This window comes from Somniosus microcephalus, chromosome 23 (genome assembly GCF_052327205.1).
Source record: "Somniosus microcephalus isolate GS21.2 chromosome 23, FLI_Smic_1.0, whole genome shotgun sequence".
Lineage (NCBI taxonomy): Eukaryota > Metazoa > Chordata > Chondrichthyes > Squaliformes > Somniosidae > Somniosus > Somniosus microcephalus.
In genome coordinates, this window is record NC_141009.1 from 35,632,676 (window position 1) to 35,649,216 (window position 16,541).

The 16,541-nt window shown below is 42.5% G+C and overlaps 1 protein-coding gene across 2 annotated transcripts in view; it reads left to right on the forward strand.

Annotated features, from left to right (window-relative positions):
* Nucleotides 1–16,541, forward strand: part of LOC147101813 (protein Niban 2-like) — a 261,246-nt gene that overhangs the window by 216,905 nt on the left and 27,800 nt on the right. For both annotated transcript variants that reach the window (XM_085965775.1, XM_085965774.1), the window contains 3 exons: nt 2,520–2,624; nt 9,123–9,285; nt 12,967–13,154. In XM_085965775.1, coding sequence (XP_085821901.1) covers nt 2,520–2,624; nt 9,123–9,285; nt 12,967–13,154 — 456 coding nt within the window. The remainder of the gene's footprint in view (nt 1–2,519; nt 2,625–9,122; nt 9,286–12,966; nt 13,155–16,541) is intronic.

The following is a 16,541-nucleotide window of genomic DNA, read 5'->3' on the forward strand; positions in this document are numbered from 1 at the left end:
CATGGCAACCTCGCATAAATAATTGTCTTCAGAAGAGGGGAGAAAATTGGGAAAACAAAATTGCTTAAATTTCATCTTAAAATGCATATGGACTCACTGGCAATTATGCAAATAATTGGACGATCCTGTTCTCTCTCGCCATTGATTCCAAATAAACATCTTATTCTCATCGTTTTCTGTTAAATGTTTCAGTATGTTGAGCATTAACCAAGCATTTTGTTGAGTCTGTGCTTTCCAGATGTAGTTATGCTGAATAACTGGACACAGACAACAGAATACTTAAACAGGTCTTTAGTAACTGAGGGTCAGGGCTGAAAAATACAATTTGCTCCACAGGGTTTATATACCGGTGTGGTCACCACCGGTACTACAATACACAGGAGCCAACAGAAAGTAGTCCATCACCTTAAGGTAGTCTCTTAAGGTGGTACAGGTTACATACACTGCACATTTCCCATCTGATCAGTCCCAATTGCATGTTTGCAAAGGCCAGATTCAGTCCGATTGCTGGAGATCCATTGATGATCTGAGGTTGTCTGAATACAGCAGCTTGTGACATAAGGCCTGTTGAGCAGTGGTAGTTGCTGCCATTTTACCATTGCCTTTGCCTCAATCCTTCCTCCATAATACATTCCACAAATGCGTATTGGATGAAACCGTACCCCTTCCTCCCCTATCGGAAGTCTCTCGTTATTCCTGACACAATTTTTAACTTCTGTTATGTGGCATTTCAACCCTCCACCACATTGAAAAATTTGCTGTTGTCCATTCTCTTCATAATCTCAAACTAAAGCTTGATCACCACAAAGTCTCCTCTTTCCCAAGAAAACAAACCTGCGCAAACAATTTCCTTAATCTTTCATCATAAATTCAATTCCTGATACCTGGATTTGTTGCTCGCTTTTGTACCCCCTCAACGAAAAAATTCTTTGTAATTAAATGATCCGAGCTGCACACAGTATTCCAGCTAAGAAAAGCGGCATGGGAAAAATGGCACATGCTGCAAATCTGAAATCATTCTCTTTACAGATGCTGACCGGCCTGTTTTTGTATTTCCAGTAGTTTCCATGTGTTCTCCAGAAAGGATTTGACCAATGCTTTATACAGCAACACTATGACCTCTTCTGATTTGTTCCCAATCCTTCACTTCTGAGTACTTGCCAAGTGTGATGCTAGTCAAAACTTGACCTTCATGTACTTGTAAACTGAATAGTAGTTTCCAAAGAAGAACTCTGTTCCTTTCATGAAGTCTTTGGAAGAATTCTAGAAAGTACTGTGAAGGAGACTGTTTTGCAGTCCTTAGTCATTAGATTGAAGTCTTTTTTGTTCAGAAAAGATTTTATGACTTAATAAAAGGATGTATTAAAGCCTTTCAAAAACAGGTTGTTACTGAACTATTCAGTCATGGATGGGTGATGTGGAAACTTGGCATTGTTGTTTGAAGGCTTGTATAAATTTCTTTTTACAACCAAGTTATTCGGGTCAGTGTTATGGATGATGAATTACTGATGTACAAAAGATCTGTTCCCTCTGTTTAAGGCACATACAATGACAATGGTTTAAGAAATACAAATGTGACTCTTGCTGTGCATAATGCAAGCCAAGTGCCAAGATATTCTTGAATTGGGTCTGTGGAAACCCAACATTTTCAAAAGAAATTTTAATCAACATTATGAATGTCAGTATGATATGCTGAAAATTCCCATATTTGGTCAGTTTTTTTCAGATCTGGACCCACTGCCTTCTCTCCAAGCATCCCTCTTCACCCCCCCCCCCCACTCTTTTTCTCGTGCGCTCTCTCCCTCTCTCTCTCTCTCTCTCTCTCTCTCTCTCTCTCTCTCTCTCTCTCTCTCTCTCTCTCCCCCCCCTCTCCCCCTCTCCCCCTCTCCCCCTCCCCCTCCCCCCCTCCCCCTCCCCCCCTCCCCCTCTCTCTCTCTCTCTCTCTCTCTCTCTCTCTCTCTCTCTCTCTCTCCCCCTCTCTCTCTCCCCCCCTCCTCTTTCTCTCTTCCCCCCCCTCCTCTTTCTCTCTTCCCCCCCCCCTCCTCTTTCTCTCTTTCCCCCCCTCCTCTTTCTCTCTTCTCCCCCCCTCCTCTTTCTCTCTTCCCCCCCCCTCCTCTTTCTCTCTTCTCCCCCCCTCCTCTTTCTCTCTTCTCCCCCCCTCCTCTTTCTCTCTTCTCCCCCCCTCCTCTTTCTCTCTCTCCCCCCCTCCTTTCTCTCTTTTTTGCTTTGGTCCCATTCCGTACTGGACAGTTTAGGTTTATTTTGCTATTGGAATTCTGTAAGGTCTTGTATCTGATTCAGAAGTTTGAAGAAGCTTCAGCAAAGTGGATTTGTGATCGGAAGAAAGCAAAATGAATAAAATGACCTCTGTGGAAATGTTGGTTGGCCAGCTGTGCTTTGGTGATTTAAGCAGATAAAACAAGTATCCGGCAACAGCAATAATTAAAAGTAATAATTATGTGGTAAAGTTTTTGGAAATGAATCATTTTTCAAAGTCTCGTTTTTTTACCTTTCCCCAGATTATAAGTAACTTAGTGATGGAAGAGCTTCTCCCAGAGCTGGCAACAGCGATCCAACCAAAATTAAAGGGCAAGTTTCATGACCGGCAGAGGGCCTGGATCCTGGTGAGTATTTGTGTATTGGATATACTTATTTAAAGCAAAGTGAATAATTATTGTCTTTGTATTTCCACAAGCACTGAAGGACGCTTTAATTTCTCAATTTTAGGACTATGTGTGGAGGGATTTGCAACATCACTGTTTTGGGGGCCTTCACTGTTGTCAGAGGACGGTGCTTACAGGCAGCAGTGTGGAAACTATATTCTGAGCATGGAGCAGCCTGAGAGATCAAACCCTCTGTTCCCCACCCCTTCCACAATCTCAATTATGAAGGGTTTTGGTAGACTAAATAAGGAGAAACTGTTTCTACTGGCAGGAGGGTTGGTAACTATAACACGCAGATTTAAGATAATTGCCAAAAGGCCAGAGGGGAGATTAAGAGAAATTTCTTTATGCAGCAAGTTATGATCTGGAATGCACTGCCTGCAAGGGTGATGGGAGCAGATTCAATAGTAGCTTTCAAAAGAGAATTGGATATATACTTGAAAAGGACAAATTTGTAGGGTTATGGGGAAAAGACAAAGTGTGGGACTAAATGAATTGTTCTTTCAAAGAGCCGGCACAGGCATGATGGGCCAAATGGCCTCTTTCTGTGCTACATGATTCTATGAATCAGACCTGTATGCTGATAGAAGCATAGAAACATCGAAGATAGGAGCAGGAGTAGGCCATTCGGCCCCTCGAGCTTGCTCTGCCGTTCAATGAGATCGTGGTAGCTGATGGTAGCTTCTGTTTGTCACCTGGTATCTAGAAATCGGAAGCACTTGGCAAATCCTCCTCTCGAGGGCAAATCCTCCTCTCGAGGGGAGTCTAGTGAAGCTAATTTTACAGGGAAACTCTTGACTAGAGCTGTCAGCTACCTTTGGGGGGGAAAAAAAGAAAAAGAAAGACTTGCATTTATATTGTGCCTTTCATGACCACCAGACATCCCAAAGCACTTTACAGCCAATGAAGTACTTTTGAAGTGTCATCACTGTTGTGATGTAATGTGGGAAACGCAGCAGCCAATTTGCGCTCAGCAAGCTCCCACAAACAGCAGTGTGATATTGACCAGATAATCTGTTTTTTTGTTAAGTTGATTGAGGGATAAATATTGGCCAGGTCACAAGAGGATAACTCCCCTGCTTTTCTTCGAAACAGTGCCATGGGATCTTTTATGTCCGCCTGAGGGAGTAGACAGGGCCTTGGTTTAACGTCTCGTCTAAAAGGCGGCACCTCTGACAGTGCAGCACTCCCTCAGTACTGCACACTGGAGTGTCAGCCTAGATTTTTTTTTTTGTGCTGTTTCTGGAGTGGAATTTGAACCCACAACCTTCTGACTCTGGGGCGAGGGTGCTACCAACTGAGTCACTGGCTGAAAATGCATTATCAGTTGGTATCTGTTTTCTCTCACTGATTTTGATGTGATTCTGATGTGATTCTGACAACTGGTAATGGGGTCAAGGAAAGTTCTTGAGGCTATCATTCTACTAAAATAGTGCGCCTGACAAAAATATTTTTTTATTTATTTGATGTAGAAATAGTGCAGTCCTAAAACGACACCTGTGCAAACCAATTCTGGCATGAAACCACAAGATCTGTCCCAACTAAAAGGTTAACAATTGTGACAGGAAGTGGCTATTGTGTCCTGCATTGAAACTGGTTCATCAGGACTCTGATCTTTAGAATCTGTTAAATTATAGCATGTGGTTAGTGCAGTGCAAATATGCTCTAAGATTATTGACTGGATGTGTAAATCATGCAGGAACTACAGAGAGATTTGTATCAGTGGTGAAGCTGTGTTCTAATGAGCTGTAGTTGAATCCAATATACAATTCCCTTATATTGCTAGATGATAAACAGGGGGTTACTTAGTAGATACTATAACCTGTTATTGGGCAGGGAACTAAATTGTGTAAGAGAACATTTTTGCCAGTCAAAGTTTAGGGAACGTGGTTGGCTGTAATATGAGAAGCATATAGCTGTGAGAAAGGTATCTGAGGCTTTCTGCTATAAACGTGTTTTGAATTGAATATTTAACTTGATTAAAGGTGCTTTTGTGTGTGTGTTGGTGTATCTTCCACACAAACTCCTGAAACTCAAAATGTTGAGCTGTGCAGTGTGACAGCAATGGAGATTTGACACCAATGACTAGGTGCCAGCTAGAATACTTAAGATGTAATGCCGGATCCCTCATGTCTAAATGTGTCATTCTTCATTTAAAACATTAATTACTTCATTGGAGACAGCGCACGAGAGGCACTGAGAACCTTGTAACCCATGAACTTGTTCTATGATGGCCATGTGGTCTATAGTTGAAGTACAAAATTGCACAGGATGTGTTGCAATGAGATAGAAAGTGGTGAAATGGCAGAGAGCTTGGATTGAAGAATTTCTGCCCATTTCAAGATTGGTGAAGAGGAGAACCGTGAAGTGAGAAAAGGGGGAAGTATCCTCCTTTGATTTTGGTCAGACTTGTTAGCTGAATTTCTCTTTGTCTCCATTTTATATTGGTTTCCAAAGTAACTCCGACAAGGTGTGAAACCTTGTGGCCACATTTGTGAAGCTTATGGTGAGAGTATTGTTGGGAGTAGTAACATTGCAATATTGTTATGCTGTTTAGATTGAAGCTGCAGCAGTGGCGATGGATTTCTTGGATTTAAACAAAGCTCTTCCTGTTTGGAAGGTGCTGAAGTGTAACAGATGGACATGATGTCATGGAGTTAGTTACACCACTCAATTTAAGAAGTGATAATGAACTCTTTATACTCTACTGGAAAACTGGGCAGAAAAAAACCCATCATTTAAGGTCATTTCATTTCTGTGTGTATTTATTGAGAAGCTGTCCAAATGAACATTTCTCTTGACTTGAATATTTAATGTAATCAAATTTCACGTACTTCGTTATGTCGGGAGTGCTGGAACACTGGTTTGAGCCGGTGATTCCTCTACAGGACCATTTCCCAATCTTGCCAAGGCAGTTTGTAATATGTATGAGTGCCAGCTATGTGCCACCCTGCAGGGAGTGGGACAGCTGAGGCTGAGTCGGCCTTGGTCATATTCACAAACCTCCTATTATTTGTATATATTTAAACCAATTTATTAAAGCATTTAGTATCGTTTTAAAATTAAGTTCCTGAACAATACAATTGCACATGTGTAAAGTCCAGCCAACTGAAATCAACACTGAGAAATAAACTACATTGAAGAGTCTGTAAAATACAGGTTATATTGGACTCATTTGAAGAGGAAAAATTGAAGACCTGGCCCCTTGTATATTGCACAAGACCCATGCAAGTGCCATCAGGTTCCCAAAGTGTAGAACTCACTTAATGTCTGGTGAAAAGACCTATATATTTCTTTCTTTTCTCGCTCTCTCTCTCTTTTCTCTCTGTCTCTCAGCTGATTGAAAAGTTGAAGGTGTATATAAATTACTTGCAACTTGGGATACAAGCTTCCAATTATTATGGTGCTGACAGCCAATGCTTTTTGATGCCAATTGATATCTGTGTAATGTCTTTTGTTGGCTCTCTCAATTGGTTACTTCACATAGGAATTAATCCTGGCACTTTGCCTGCCTCGCAATGACTGAGCCATTGTGTAGCCCAGAGCCTGTTTACCTAAACTTGTGTTGAGTGGATTCATAGCGCACACTGATTATGGAGGAGGGAGGATTAGGTAGGAAGGGAAAAGCTTAAAATCTGTGTTTCAGATCAGGACGTTTTCCATTGAACATTGGAAAGATTATCTTCAAGATGTATAATGTGGATCATGAAGTTTTGGCCTGTCAACTTATTAACTGCTAAACTGTTCTCTCTTGTACACCATGTACTACAAATGTCCAAGTATAATTCTGCATTAGTAAAAATCCATGTAACACACACCTGCATCCCACATAAGATGCTCATCTAACTCCTGCCAAGTTTCTTCATAATATTTGTCAAGATGTTTTAACAGTCATTACTGAAGCAAATTATAAACACACAGCTTTACAACGATCCATTTCTGTATAAATTTAATGAAAGCTTAGCACCAAACAACTGCTAATATTTCCCCCTCTGAACTGGACAATACAACTTCGAAAGGGCTTTTCCAGTTTCTGCTCCGATATGCTGCATCGTTTGCCTCCCCTTTTCATTACAAGATATTTGAATGTGAATCCGTCTTTCTATCATGCAGGAGGTCCTACTTGTATCTACCTTCATCTTGCAGCTAATATGTGGCTTGCTTTTTCAACTTTGTCACCTGATGCCAAAATGTTTCAATGTACAGACAGGTTTATTTGACAACTAGTTGTTAAAGACTTAACATTAGTTGTCACAAGCCAAATAAAAGTAGTCAAATCTGGCATCAGGATTAGTCTGCAATTCTATTTACATTTTCCAGATATTAGTGGAACCATATCATTTAAGGAGTCAAAAAATGTATAACTGCTGACCCTCAGTTTTCATGCATTTCTCTTGATGGTTGAAGTTTCCTGTATTGTATATAAACTCAAGCTGTCAAAATTAATTGTGGAGTAAGACAATTGAAAAGCGTCATCTCTTGTTTACCATATCATACCAGACAAATAGTACATTGAATCACCTTTCTGTGTCAAGCCGTAATGAGAAGCAATATCCTAAGTTCTCAATTGGTCTGACGTCATTGCAGATGAGATGAAATCTTCCTTCAGTGGTGCTTGTCTGATGCTTGAAATCACGCCATATGTTGGCCTAACTCTGTGTGGTGTGTGACACTCTTAATCTTCAGATTTGTGGCACTCATTGTTGGATGAACCAGCCTCTTGAAATTGGTTTCAGCCAACCATATGCCAGTTTTATTGATGCGGCTCCCCAAGTGTGTACTGACACCCAAAAAGCAGATGAAACCAGACAGTAGCTGTTTGACCGTGGACATATTTTAGAAAACAAGGTCTGGAATAAATTATATTAGAAAAAAAATATTATTTCTATTTAAATAGATAGGGAAGAGAAAATGGAGTGGTAAGCAGAAGTGTGTGTTTTTATTAATATAACAACAGAAAATGCTGGAAAAACTCAGCAAGTCAGGCAACATCCGTGGAGAGAAATTTGAGTTGACGTTTCGGGTTTGACCCTTCTTCAAACTTGAAGAAGGGTCAAACCCGAAACGTCAACTCAAATTTCTCTCCACGGATGTTGCCTGACTTGCTGAGTTTTTCCAGCATTTTCTGTTGTTATTTCGGATTTCCAACATCTGCAGTATTTTGCTAGCGTACTACTATGTGTTTTTATTTTTGGTTTTTGATTTTATGTTGTTTAGAAGTAGCTTTAATACTCTAACATGGAGTATTCTTTTCACATTGGAGTTTGAGTTGATGATTGTCCTCCATGTCCTCAGCAAGAAGCAAAAAAGTGAACAATTTTTTTCCCTGTGATCTGTAACTTAAAGGTCCATCAATACAATAGGTTGGAGATGAAACTTGCTTAGAAACACACTTGCATATAAAGAGAATGTTAGAAGGTGGTTTCATGCTGATTCATGTTGAAGAAATTGCAATCGAACAAAAATTGTTTCAAGATAGTGCAAAGGAACCTTCTGCCCCCAACCTAACTTGGATCTCCACAAAACCTCTGGAAAAATTAGATGCAGCTGAAGACTAGTTCTGAGCTACTTTTCTGGGCATGTGGCTGTTTTGAAGCATGTTTCTGTTCTTCCCATACTCGACTCTTCTTTCCCCTGTTGTTGCTCTTATCTTGTGTGAGACCCGTCCTACCACCTCTGGTTTTTGACGCACTGATCTCGTGCAGCTCCTGCAACCCAATAAAGTAGCTGGCATTTTCTAAGGCTGGCTGTGAAGAAGACGAGTTTGTTTTTGATCAGGTCTATGGCGGCCAGCCTTAGTGAATCTGACAGATTTACCTTTGGGTTGCAGCTGGCTCAGCGATACTCATTCATCACAACCCAGTGATATTGGCACAAGTCTTGCATAGCATAAAAGCAGTTATGGGTTTCTCTGATGCTTCGCATTTCACTTTGTCCATCTGTAAAATGCTCCAATTTTGTACAATTGAAATACAGTGGTTCCTTCTGTGACGACGAGCATCAACAACATTTAAATCTGTGGTTATAAGAGCAGGCTCAACATCTGCCAAATGACTTTTGACCCCATGTCTGTTTTGCTGCTTTTTTGCTACTGAGTTATTAAAAACAAATTTATGGTAAATGTTGTCATGATGACTATTGTATGAGGTCTCTTGCAATGCCTCTAACCTGATGGATCATAAGTGCCTGATGACATCAAGAGCCATGTTATACTGTTGCATTTATAAATGCAACTGTTCCATTTACCAATTAAAAAAATACTTGGCCCTTTAATATGAATACAAAGCTACTTCACTGATGATGATGATGACGATTGTGAAGGGAGAAATAAAGAAGCAGACGGGGGCGGTGGGGTGGGAAAGAGAAAATTATTCAAACATAAATATGGTTCACTAAATTACAATTTTACTAACACTCTTATTTCCCCCCGCCACCCCCCCCCCCCCCCCCCCCCCACAGATTACAGAGGCTGTGCAGAATATGGTTCTGGGTCAGACGAAAGCCCGATATGAAGCTATTTTACATAAGTGTGAAGATGGCCGCCCTGGATTGGAAAGCAGGATTCGCCCAGATATGGACCAAATTATCAGCTCAAAGGAACACGTGGGAAACAAAATCAGAGGTCAGGCAGCATCTGTGAACAATGGGATTGTAGGCATTTGGGAACTAATTCCAAGAGTTCTTTCATATCATGTGTCCTTTTTTCTACTGAATAAATGATACTGGGCCCATACTGAATATAAATGATACTGGGCCCTTATTAGCAACATATGTTTCATAGACATGTTACTTCAAAAATAACTGTCCACTTGTACATGTTGATATTTTTGCTGCACGTATCAATTACATTTCACAGATCATTCATTTTCTTGTATGCAAAAGCTAATACCATTCCTAAGCAAGCTGATAAGACAATACAGGAAACTTTCGTTTAACCAGAGGTTAAAAGTCCGGAAAGCTCTATCTACCGGCAAAATTCAGGAGCCGTTTTCTATAAGTTTTTTTTACTTCTCGTTGCTTTTTTTTTCCCCAGTCAGGCTCTGCAAGGTCTGTAGCTAAGCAACAGCTTCAGCTAGAGATGCTTGCAGCTGCAGCCGACTATTTTGAAGCTGTTGCTAAGCAACAGGGTTTGTTGATTCTCACGGAGCTGAAAAGCTCTATGTTTTAACATTGCCGCTGGTTTATACGGCAGTTTTGATCTAACGGCACCAGCTCGGTCCCGTCAGTGCCGGATACCAGAAAGTTTCCTGTATTGCTCCTGAGCATTGACTTTGTGATTGATCTGCACGTGGTTACTTATCTTCTGGTCCACTTAACACCAAACGTTCAACCACTTTTTAACCACTTCTTCCACAGCAGGCATACTATTCTGTCACATTAGTAAAAGTTTTTTTTTTAACCTGCTCACTGCTAGTAATGATGCAAGGTCTCGTCGTTCAAAGTGTGGCATTTTGACTCTTCGTTTTAATACGTAATTACCACATTCATACAGATTTACTGACTGGAAACCATCCGAAGCCATATTGGGGGGGGACAAGTGTCTCTCCTGTGCATCTGGCACATGCCCAGAGTGTGTGTCATGAAATTGGGCCCTCCAGCCCATGGCTTTATATCCACTGAAGTAGAAGCAGAGATGTGGAATTTTTAACATTAAATGCTATGAATTGGCACTGAAGGCTGCAGTGCATTTTGAACATGGATCGCAAAATATGCATTCATTAGGAACTTGCTACTACTGCGTAAATAGAGCTTTTTATTTGAACACAAGATATTCATCCAATTTGTGGCTTTGTTTTGTTTGCAATAGATTTACACCCTTGGAAACACACAGTGGAAATGATACATTCCAGAAATTCTTAGGATCTTTTCCTTGAGTCACTATATCCCCTAGTTGAAACTGTACAGTTGGATTAACTGGCAATACTTTTCCTTCTCAATGAAACCTGTTATCCCCTGGTTTCTTGTTCCACTATGTTCCTGGCCCTATTTGTCACAGTGGTGCTGTGGCTGTGGTTTCTAAATCCCACCTTGTACTATTACTTTTCAATTCCTCACCCATTGCCATCCTGCCCACCTTTCTTTCAAAATCGTGTTCCTCTATTGTCCACCTAAAACCTTGAGTGACTTCCTCACTAAATTAATCTACCTCCTTTTAACTTCCCTTACTCCCTCAGTAATGCCCACATAAATTCCAAACCCCACATTCTCTGGCCTATCATCTGCCATGATATTGCGGCCTATCATCTGCAATGATATTGCAACCTATATTAATGTCCTCCTTAACTGCCTTGCCTTGACCTTTAATGCCCTCACCACCATGAGATTTCAACAATCTCTCATTCTTTCCTCCAAACCATCAGATCACTAACTTTATTCAATATTTTCCTCCATTCTCACCAAAATCCTCTAATCCATGAAGTCACTTCCCTTCCAGTTCTTGACACCCAACATCACCTCCTCAAGCCCTTTGTTCTGTGACACATTCTGACATTGTTTCTTTCTCTTTCAAAACAGAACTTGTAATTCCTATCCTCAAAAACCTGACTCTTCCTAATTTTTTCCGTTTCAAATCTCCCTTTTCCTTTCCAAGGTCTTGGAGCACATTGCTTCACAAGTGCTTGCCCACCTCTCCCATCATCCCTTCTTTGAACTCTGAAATCTGGTATTGGCACTGCTCACAGTGCACAACTGCCTTTGTCAAAGTTATAAGTGGCATCCTCTGTGCTTATGATTGTGGTTTGCTATCCCTCCTTGTCCTTCATGGCCTTTGCACTGTCTTTGACACCAGTGGTCAATCTATCCTCCTTCAACACCTCACTCTGGTAGTCCACCTTCATAATACTGCTCCTGGTTCCATTCTTGTCTCGATGACATTACATATCCTCTCAATTTCTCCTTCCAACCCCACCTAGTCACCATTGATGCCTTCCACTGCCTCATCTATGGTACTTTCCCCTCGGTGATATCATCTGGAAGTACATTATTGGGTTCCATATGTATGTGGTGATGCACAGCTTTACCCTTCAGCCACTTCTCTTGATTGCAAGGCAGTTGTTCACGTCTTCCAAGTGCCTGCCCGACATTATATCTTGGAATTGTTAACAAAATCCTGCCGCTTAATGAAAAAGCAGAGTCATCGTTTTTGACTCTTGTAAATTCCTATAAATGTTTGCCCCAAACTCGGTCTCCCTAAATACCATCTTTGGTTAAGTCAGTGGAACAGACCCCCTGTATGCTGCTCAATCCTGAATCAGTTTCCATCTCCTCCAAGACTGCTTTCTTCCACTTCCATAACACAGCCAGTCTCCATCCTGCCATCTCCCGTACTGCCTTTATTTCCTTAAGGCTTGGCTTTTCAAATGTTCACTTGGCTGGCCTCACCACATTTCCCCCATCGCAAGTTGTAACTCAGTACAGAATGTCACTGCTCCTGTTTATACCCACTCAAAGCCCAGCAGTGCCATTACCCCAACACTCGCCCAGTTCTATTCGCTCGCTACCCCTCTCCTTTCTTCTCGCCCGCACCCCCCCCCACCCCCACCCCACACCTTTCCTGAATCCATTTCAAGATGTTTATCCTCACCTTGATGCTTCCACTGTCATGTCCCATCTTATCTTGCTGATTTCTTTCAAGCCCTTGTCCATTCTTGCACTCTTCACTTCTCAGACACTGGTCAACTCTTACCTGTTCTCTTTGCTCCATTTGTGGTCCTTATAGCCACTTTACCCTTTCCATCTGGCTCTTTCTCCCAAACTCTCAATTACCTCCAGCCCTCCTGCTTTTGAAAGTCTGTTACTTTGCTTTTACAGGAAACTCTCTGGTATCCGGCACCGACGGGACCGGGGTGTTGCCGGTTGATTTAAAAATTCCGGATGACGGAGAGGGTTATCTACCGAGGCTATTTTTAACGAACAAAGAGTCAGACTCCTGTTATTGAGGTGTTCGGACTTCTGATGGTGCCAAGAAGCCGAGTAGTGGCAGTTTGGAGAACTACCCCCACTGACTAACTCGGCCACCGCAGGAGACTCGGACTTGGCAACATTTCCAGTTATTGAGGTGTTTTCGGAGTATGAATTTTGCCGGTTAATAGAGAATTCCGGATTTAGGTGCCGTTTAAACGAGAGTTTCCTGTACCTTTTTATTGTTGTCTGTATCTGCTAAAGCTATTCTACCAATTCTTTCCTCTTGTGTCCATTTTAATTTATCTGATTTGTAAGCACTCTTAGAACATGGGAAGTTGTTGTATTTTGCCGCCACTCTCGATCCAGATTGATTCTAATTTGCTTTTTTTTTGTTATTTAGTGTTTGTAATGCCTAAAGCTGAAGCTTGTGTTCGAAACCAAGTCCAGCCTTACATCTCTTCCATCCTTGATGCTTTGATGGGCCCAACCAGCAGGGGCTTTTTGGAAGTTAGAGACCTGTTTTTCAAGGAGATCGTGGAAATGAATAAGAATGTTTTGAATGAAGGTGGCCAGCACAAGCTGGGGGAGGTGAGAGATGCAGACACTGCACTATATGCTGACGAGGGTTTTACAAATTTGTTGCAAGTTAAGGCATAAGAAAAAAAAACCTGAAGTGTTAACATTAGCCTGTTATAGGTGCTATTGCATCTTTGAACACTCCAAAGCTTTCAATGATTTTATCTTAACACAGGAGTTTAGTTAAGCATCTAACGTTGGATTTTGAGTGTCTCATAGAACAAAATGAGTTTGAATCCTCGTCCTAACAGTCACCCTTGCATTTTTAGGTGTGACCATTTTTCTCTTGATAAGGTCTTTAGAAAGAAGGAATAAAAACTACTTGAAGGAGATCCCTTTGTTGCTGAAACCTGTTTTTTTTTCTAATGGGGCTGGCTACATGACCTATACTAAAACTCGGGTGCTGCCATACGGCCCATAATAGGGATACAAACCGGTGAAAGCAATAAGCAATTGCATTCAGTGAAAGGTTTTTAGTTAAGTGATTGAATGAAGGAAGACTCTCTCTCCCGCTCCTGCTCCAACAAGACAAGTACCAGAGAAGCCGACGAGCAGAGCGATCAAAACTGGGCTCGATTATTTGGTTGAAGGGAATTCACAGGTAGACCCGCCATGGACTTGCTGAGTGTTTTGGGATCAAGATGGCGTCCGTGGCGGTCGCAGAGTAAGCGCTCTCCGAGTTGGTCGGCCCACTCCTGCTACAGACGCTGTGCATCGGCGCTGATGAGTTCGGCGGGGAGGCAGCAGAAGCAGCGATGGAGGCCACGATGACCCGCTGTAGCACAGTGGCCGGCAGCTCCTCGGCGGGAGGGGAGGCGGACCGAGGGCGGGAAAAGCAGGCCCTGGAAGGTCGGACACCGCAGGAGGCTCGGAGGTCAGACCGGGTGGAAGGAGAGCCAGGGAGAAGCAGGCCCCGGGACGTCGATACCACAGCGGCTGAAGATTGTCGGGCAGGAGTGCGGGAAAGGCGGAGCGAGGAGAGAGCGGACCCTATTGTGATGGCGCCGATGAAGATGGCTGCCGTCCTTGCGGGCTCCGTGCGTACCAGGCAGCTAAGTGTCCTTTGCTGCTTGGTGCGCTCGGCTCGTTAAGAAAAAAACATTTCACTGACTGGATTTCACTTGTTGTATTTGGTTATGTGACAAATAAAAATTGAAATTGGAAAAAAAAATTGAAATTGACTTGGCGGTGAGGCCGGGGTTGTAAAGAGGCTCTATGCTACCTCATGGGCATTGATGCGAAGTTATTTCAAGCATTTCAACATGGGGAAGGGAGGCGACTGTGTGGCAAATATGCATTCCTGGAAGGTGTGGCTGGCTCCTTTTGGCATGCCTGTAAAGTCATTTTAACATTTTTGTAGCATTAAGCAGCCATGTGCCAAGCAGTGCAATTGACACACAACTGCCCTTCCCACCTCCGTACACTTGGCGGCTGCTGCTACTTTCTTCCAGTGCCTCCCTCATCCCTGACCTCGATCTAGAATTATGGAATGTTACAGCACCATTGGACCATTCAAGTCCTCAAATTTGTGCTGGTGTTTTACTCCATGCGAGATACCTCGTCTAATCCCACTCTTCTGCTTGGTCCCCTTTAGCATTCACTTTTTCATTATTTCTCTAACTGTAACCCCTCATCTCTGGTCACATACTATTGAATCTAGGCTTCTCCTTTACCATTGCTATTCTATCCTTTTAATTAGGGGCCCTAGCATCATAGAAACATAGAAGATAGGAGCAGGAGTAGGCCATTCAGCCCCTCGAGCCTGCTCCGCCATTTAATGAGATCATGGCTGATCATCCAAATTCAGTACCCTGTCCCTGCTTTCTCTCCATACCCCTTGATCCCTTTAGCCTTAAGAAATATATCTAACTCCTTCTTGAATATATTTAATGAATTGGCCTCTACTGCCTTCTGTGTAGAGAATTCGACAGGTTCACCACTCTCTGGGTGAAGAAATTCCTCCTCATCTCAGTCCTAAATGGCTTACCCCTTTATCCTTGGACTGTGACCCCTGGTTCTGGACTCCCCCGCCATCGGGAACATCCTTCCTGCATCTAGTCTTGTTAGAATTTTATAAGTTTCAATGAGATCGCCTCCCATTCTTCTAAACTCCAGCGAATATAAGCCCAATCGACCCAATCTCTCCTCGTACACCATTCCTGCCATCCCAAGTATCAGTCTGGTGAATCTTCGCTGCACTCCCTCCATGGCAAGAACATCCTTCCTCGGATAAGGCGAACAAAACTGCACACAATACTCGAGGTGTGGTCTCACCAAGGCCCTGTACAACTGCAGCAAGACATTCTTGCTCCTGTACTCAAATCCTCTCGCTATGAAGGCCAACATACCATTTGCCTTCTTTACCGCCTGCTGCACCTGCATGCTTACTTTCAGTGACTGGTGCACAAGGACACCCAGGTCTCGTTGCACTTCCCCTTCTCCCAATCTATTGCCGTTCAGATAATAATCTACCTTCTTTGCCACCAAAGTGGATAACCTCTCATTTATCCACATTGGGCAGATGCAGTATAATCACCCAACCTGTCCAAATCATACTGGAGTTTCTCTGCATCCTCCTCACAGCACACACGCCCACCCAGCTTTGTGTCGTCTGCAAACTTGGAGATATTACATGTAGTTCCCTCGTCTAGATCGATGATATATAATGTGAATAGCTGGGGTCCTAGCACCGATCCCTGCGGTACCCCACTAGTCACTGCCTGCCACTCAAAAAAAACAAACAAAAAAAAAAAGACCCGTTTATTCCAACTCTCTGTATCCTGTCTGCCAACCAGTTCTCTATCCAAGTCAGTACCTTACCCCCAATTCCATGTGCTTTAACTTTACACGCTAATCTCTTATGCGGGACCTTCTCGAAAGCCTTCTGAAAGTCCGAATACACCACATCCACTGGCTCTCCCTCATCTATTCTACCAGTTACATCATCAAAAAATTCCAGTAGATTAGTCAAGCACGATTTCCCTTTTGTAAATCCATGTTGACTTTGTCCAATCCTGTCACTGTTTTCCAAGTGCTCTGCTATTACATCTTTTATAATGGACTCTAGCATTTTCCCCACTACCGATGTCTGGCTTACCGGTCTATAATTTCCCATTTTCTCTCTACCACCTTTTTTGAATATTGGGGTTACATTAGCTACCCTCCAATCCATGGGAACTGTTCCAGGGTCTCTAGAATTTTGGAAGATGACCAGCAATGCATCTACTATTTCTAGGGCCACTTCCTTAAGTACCCTAGGATGTAGATGATCAGGCCCTGGGGATTTATCGGCCTTCAATCCCGTCAATTTCCTTAATACCATTTCCCTACAAATACTGATTTCATTCAGTTCCTCCCTCTCATTAAACCCTATGTTCCCTGACATCTCTGGGAGGTTAT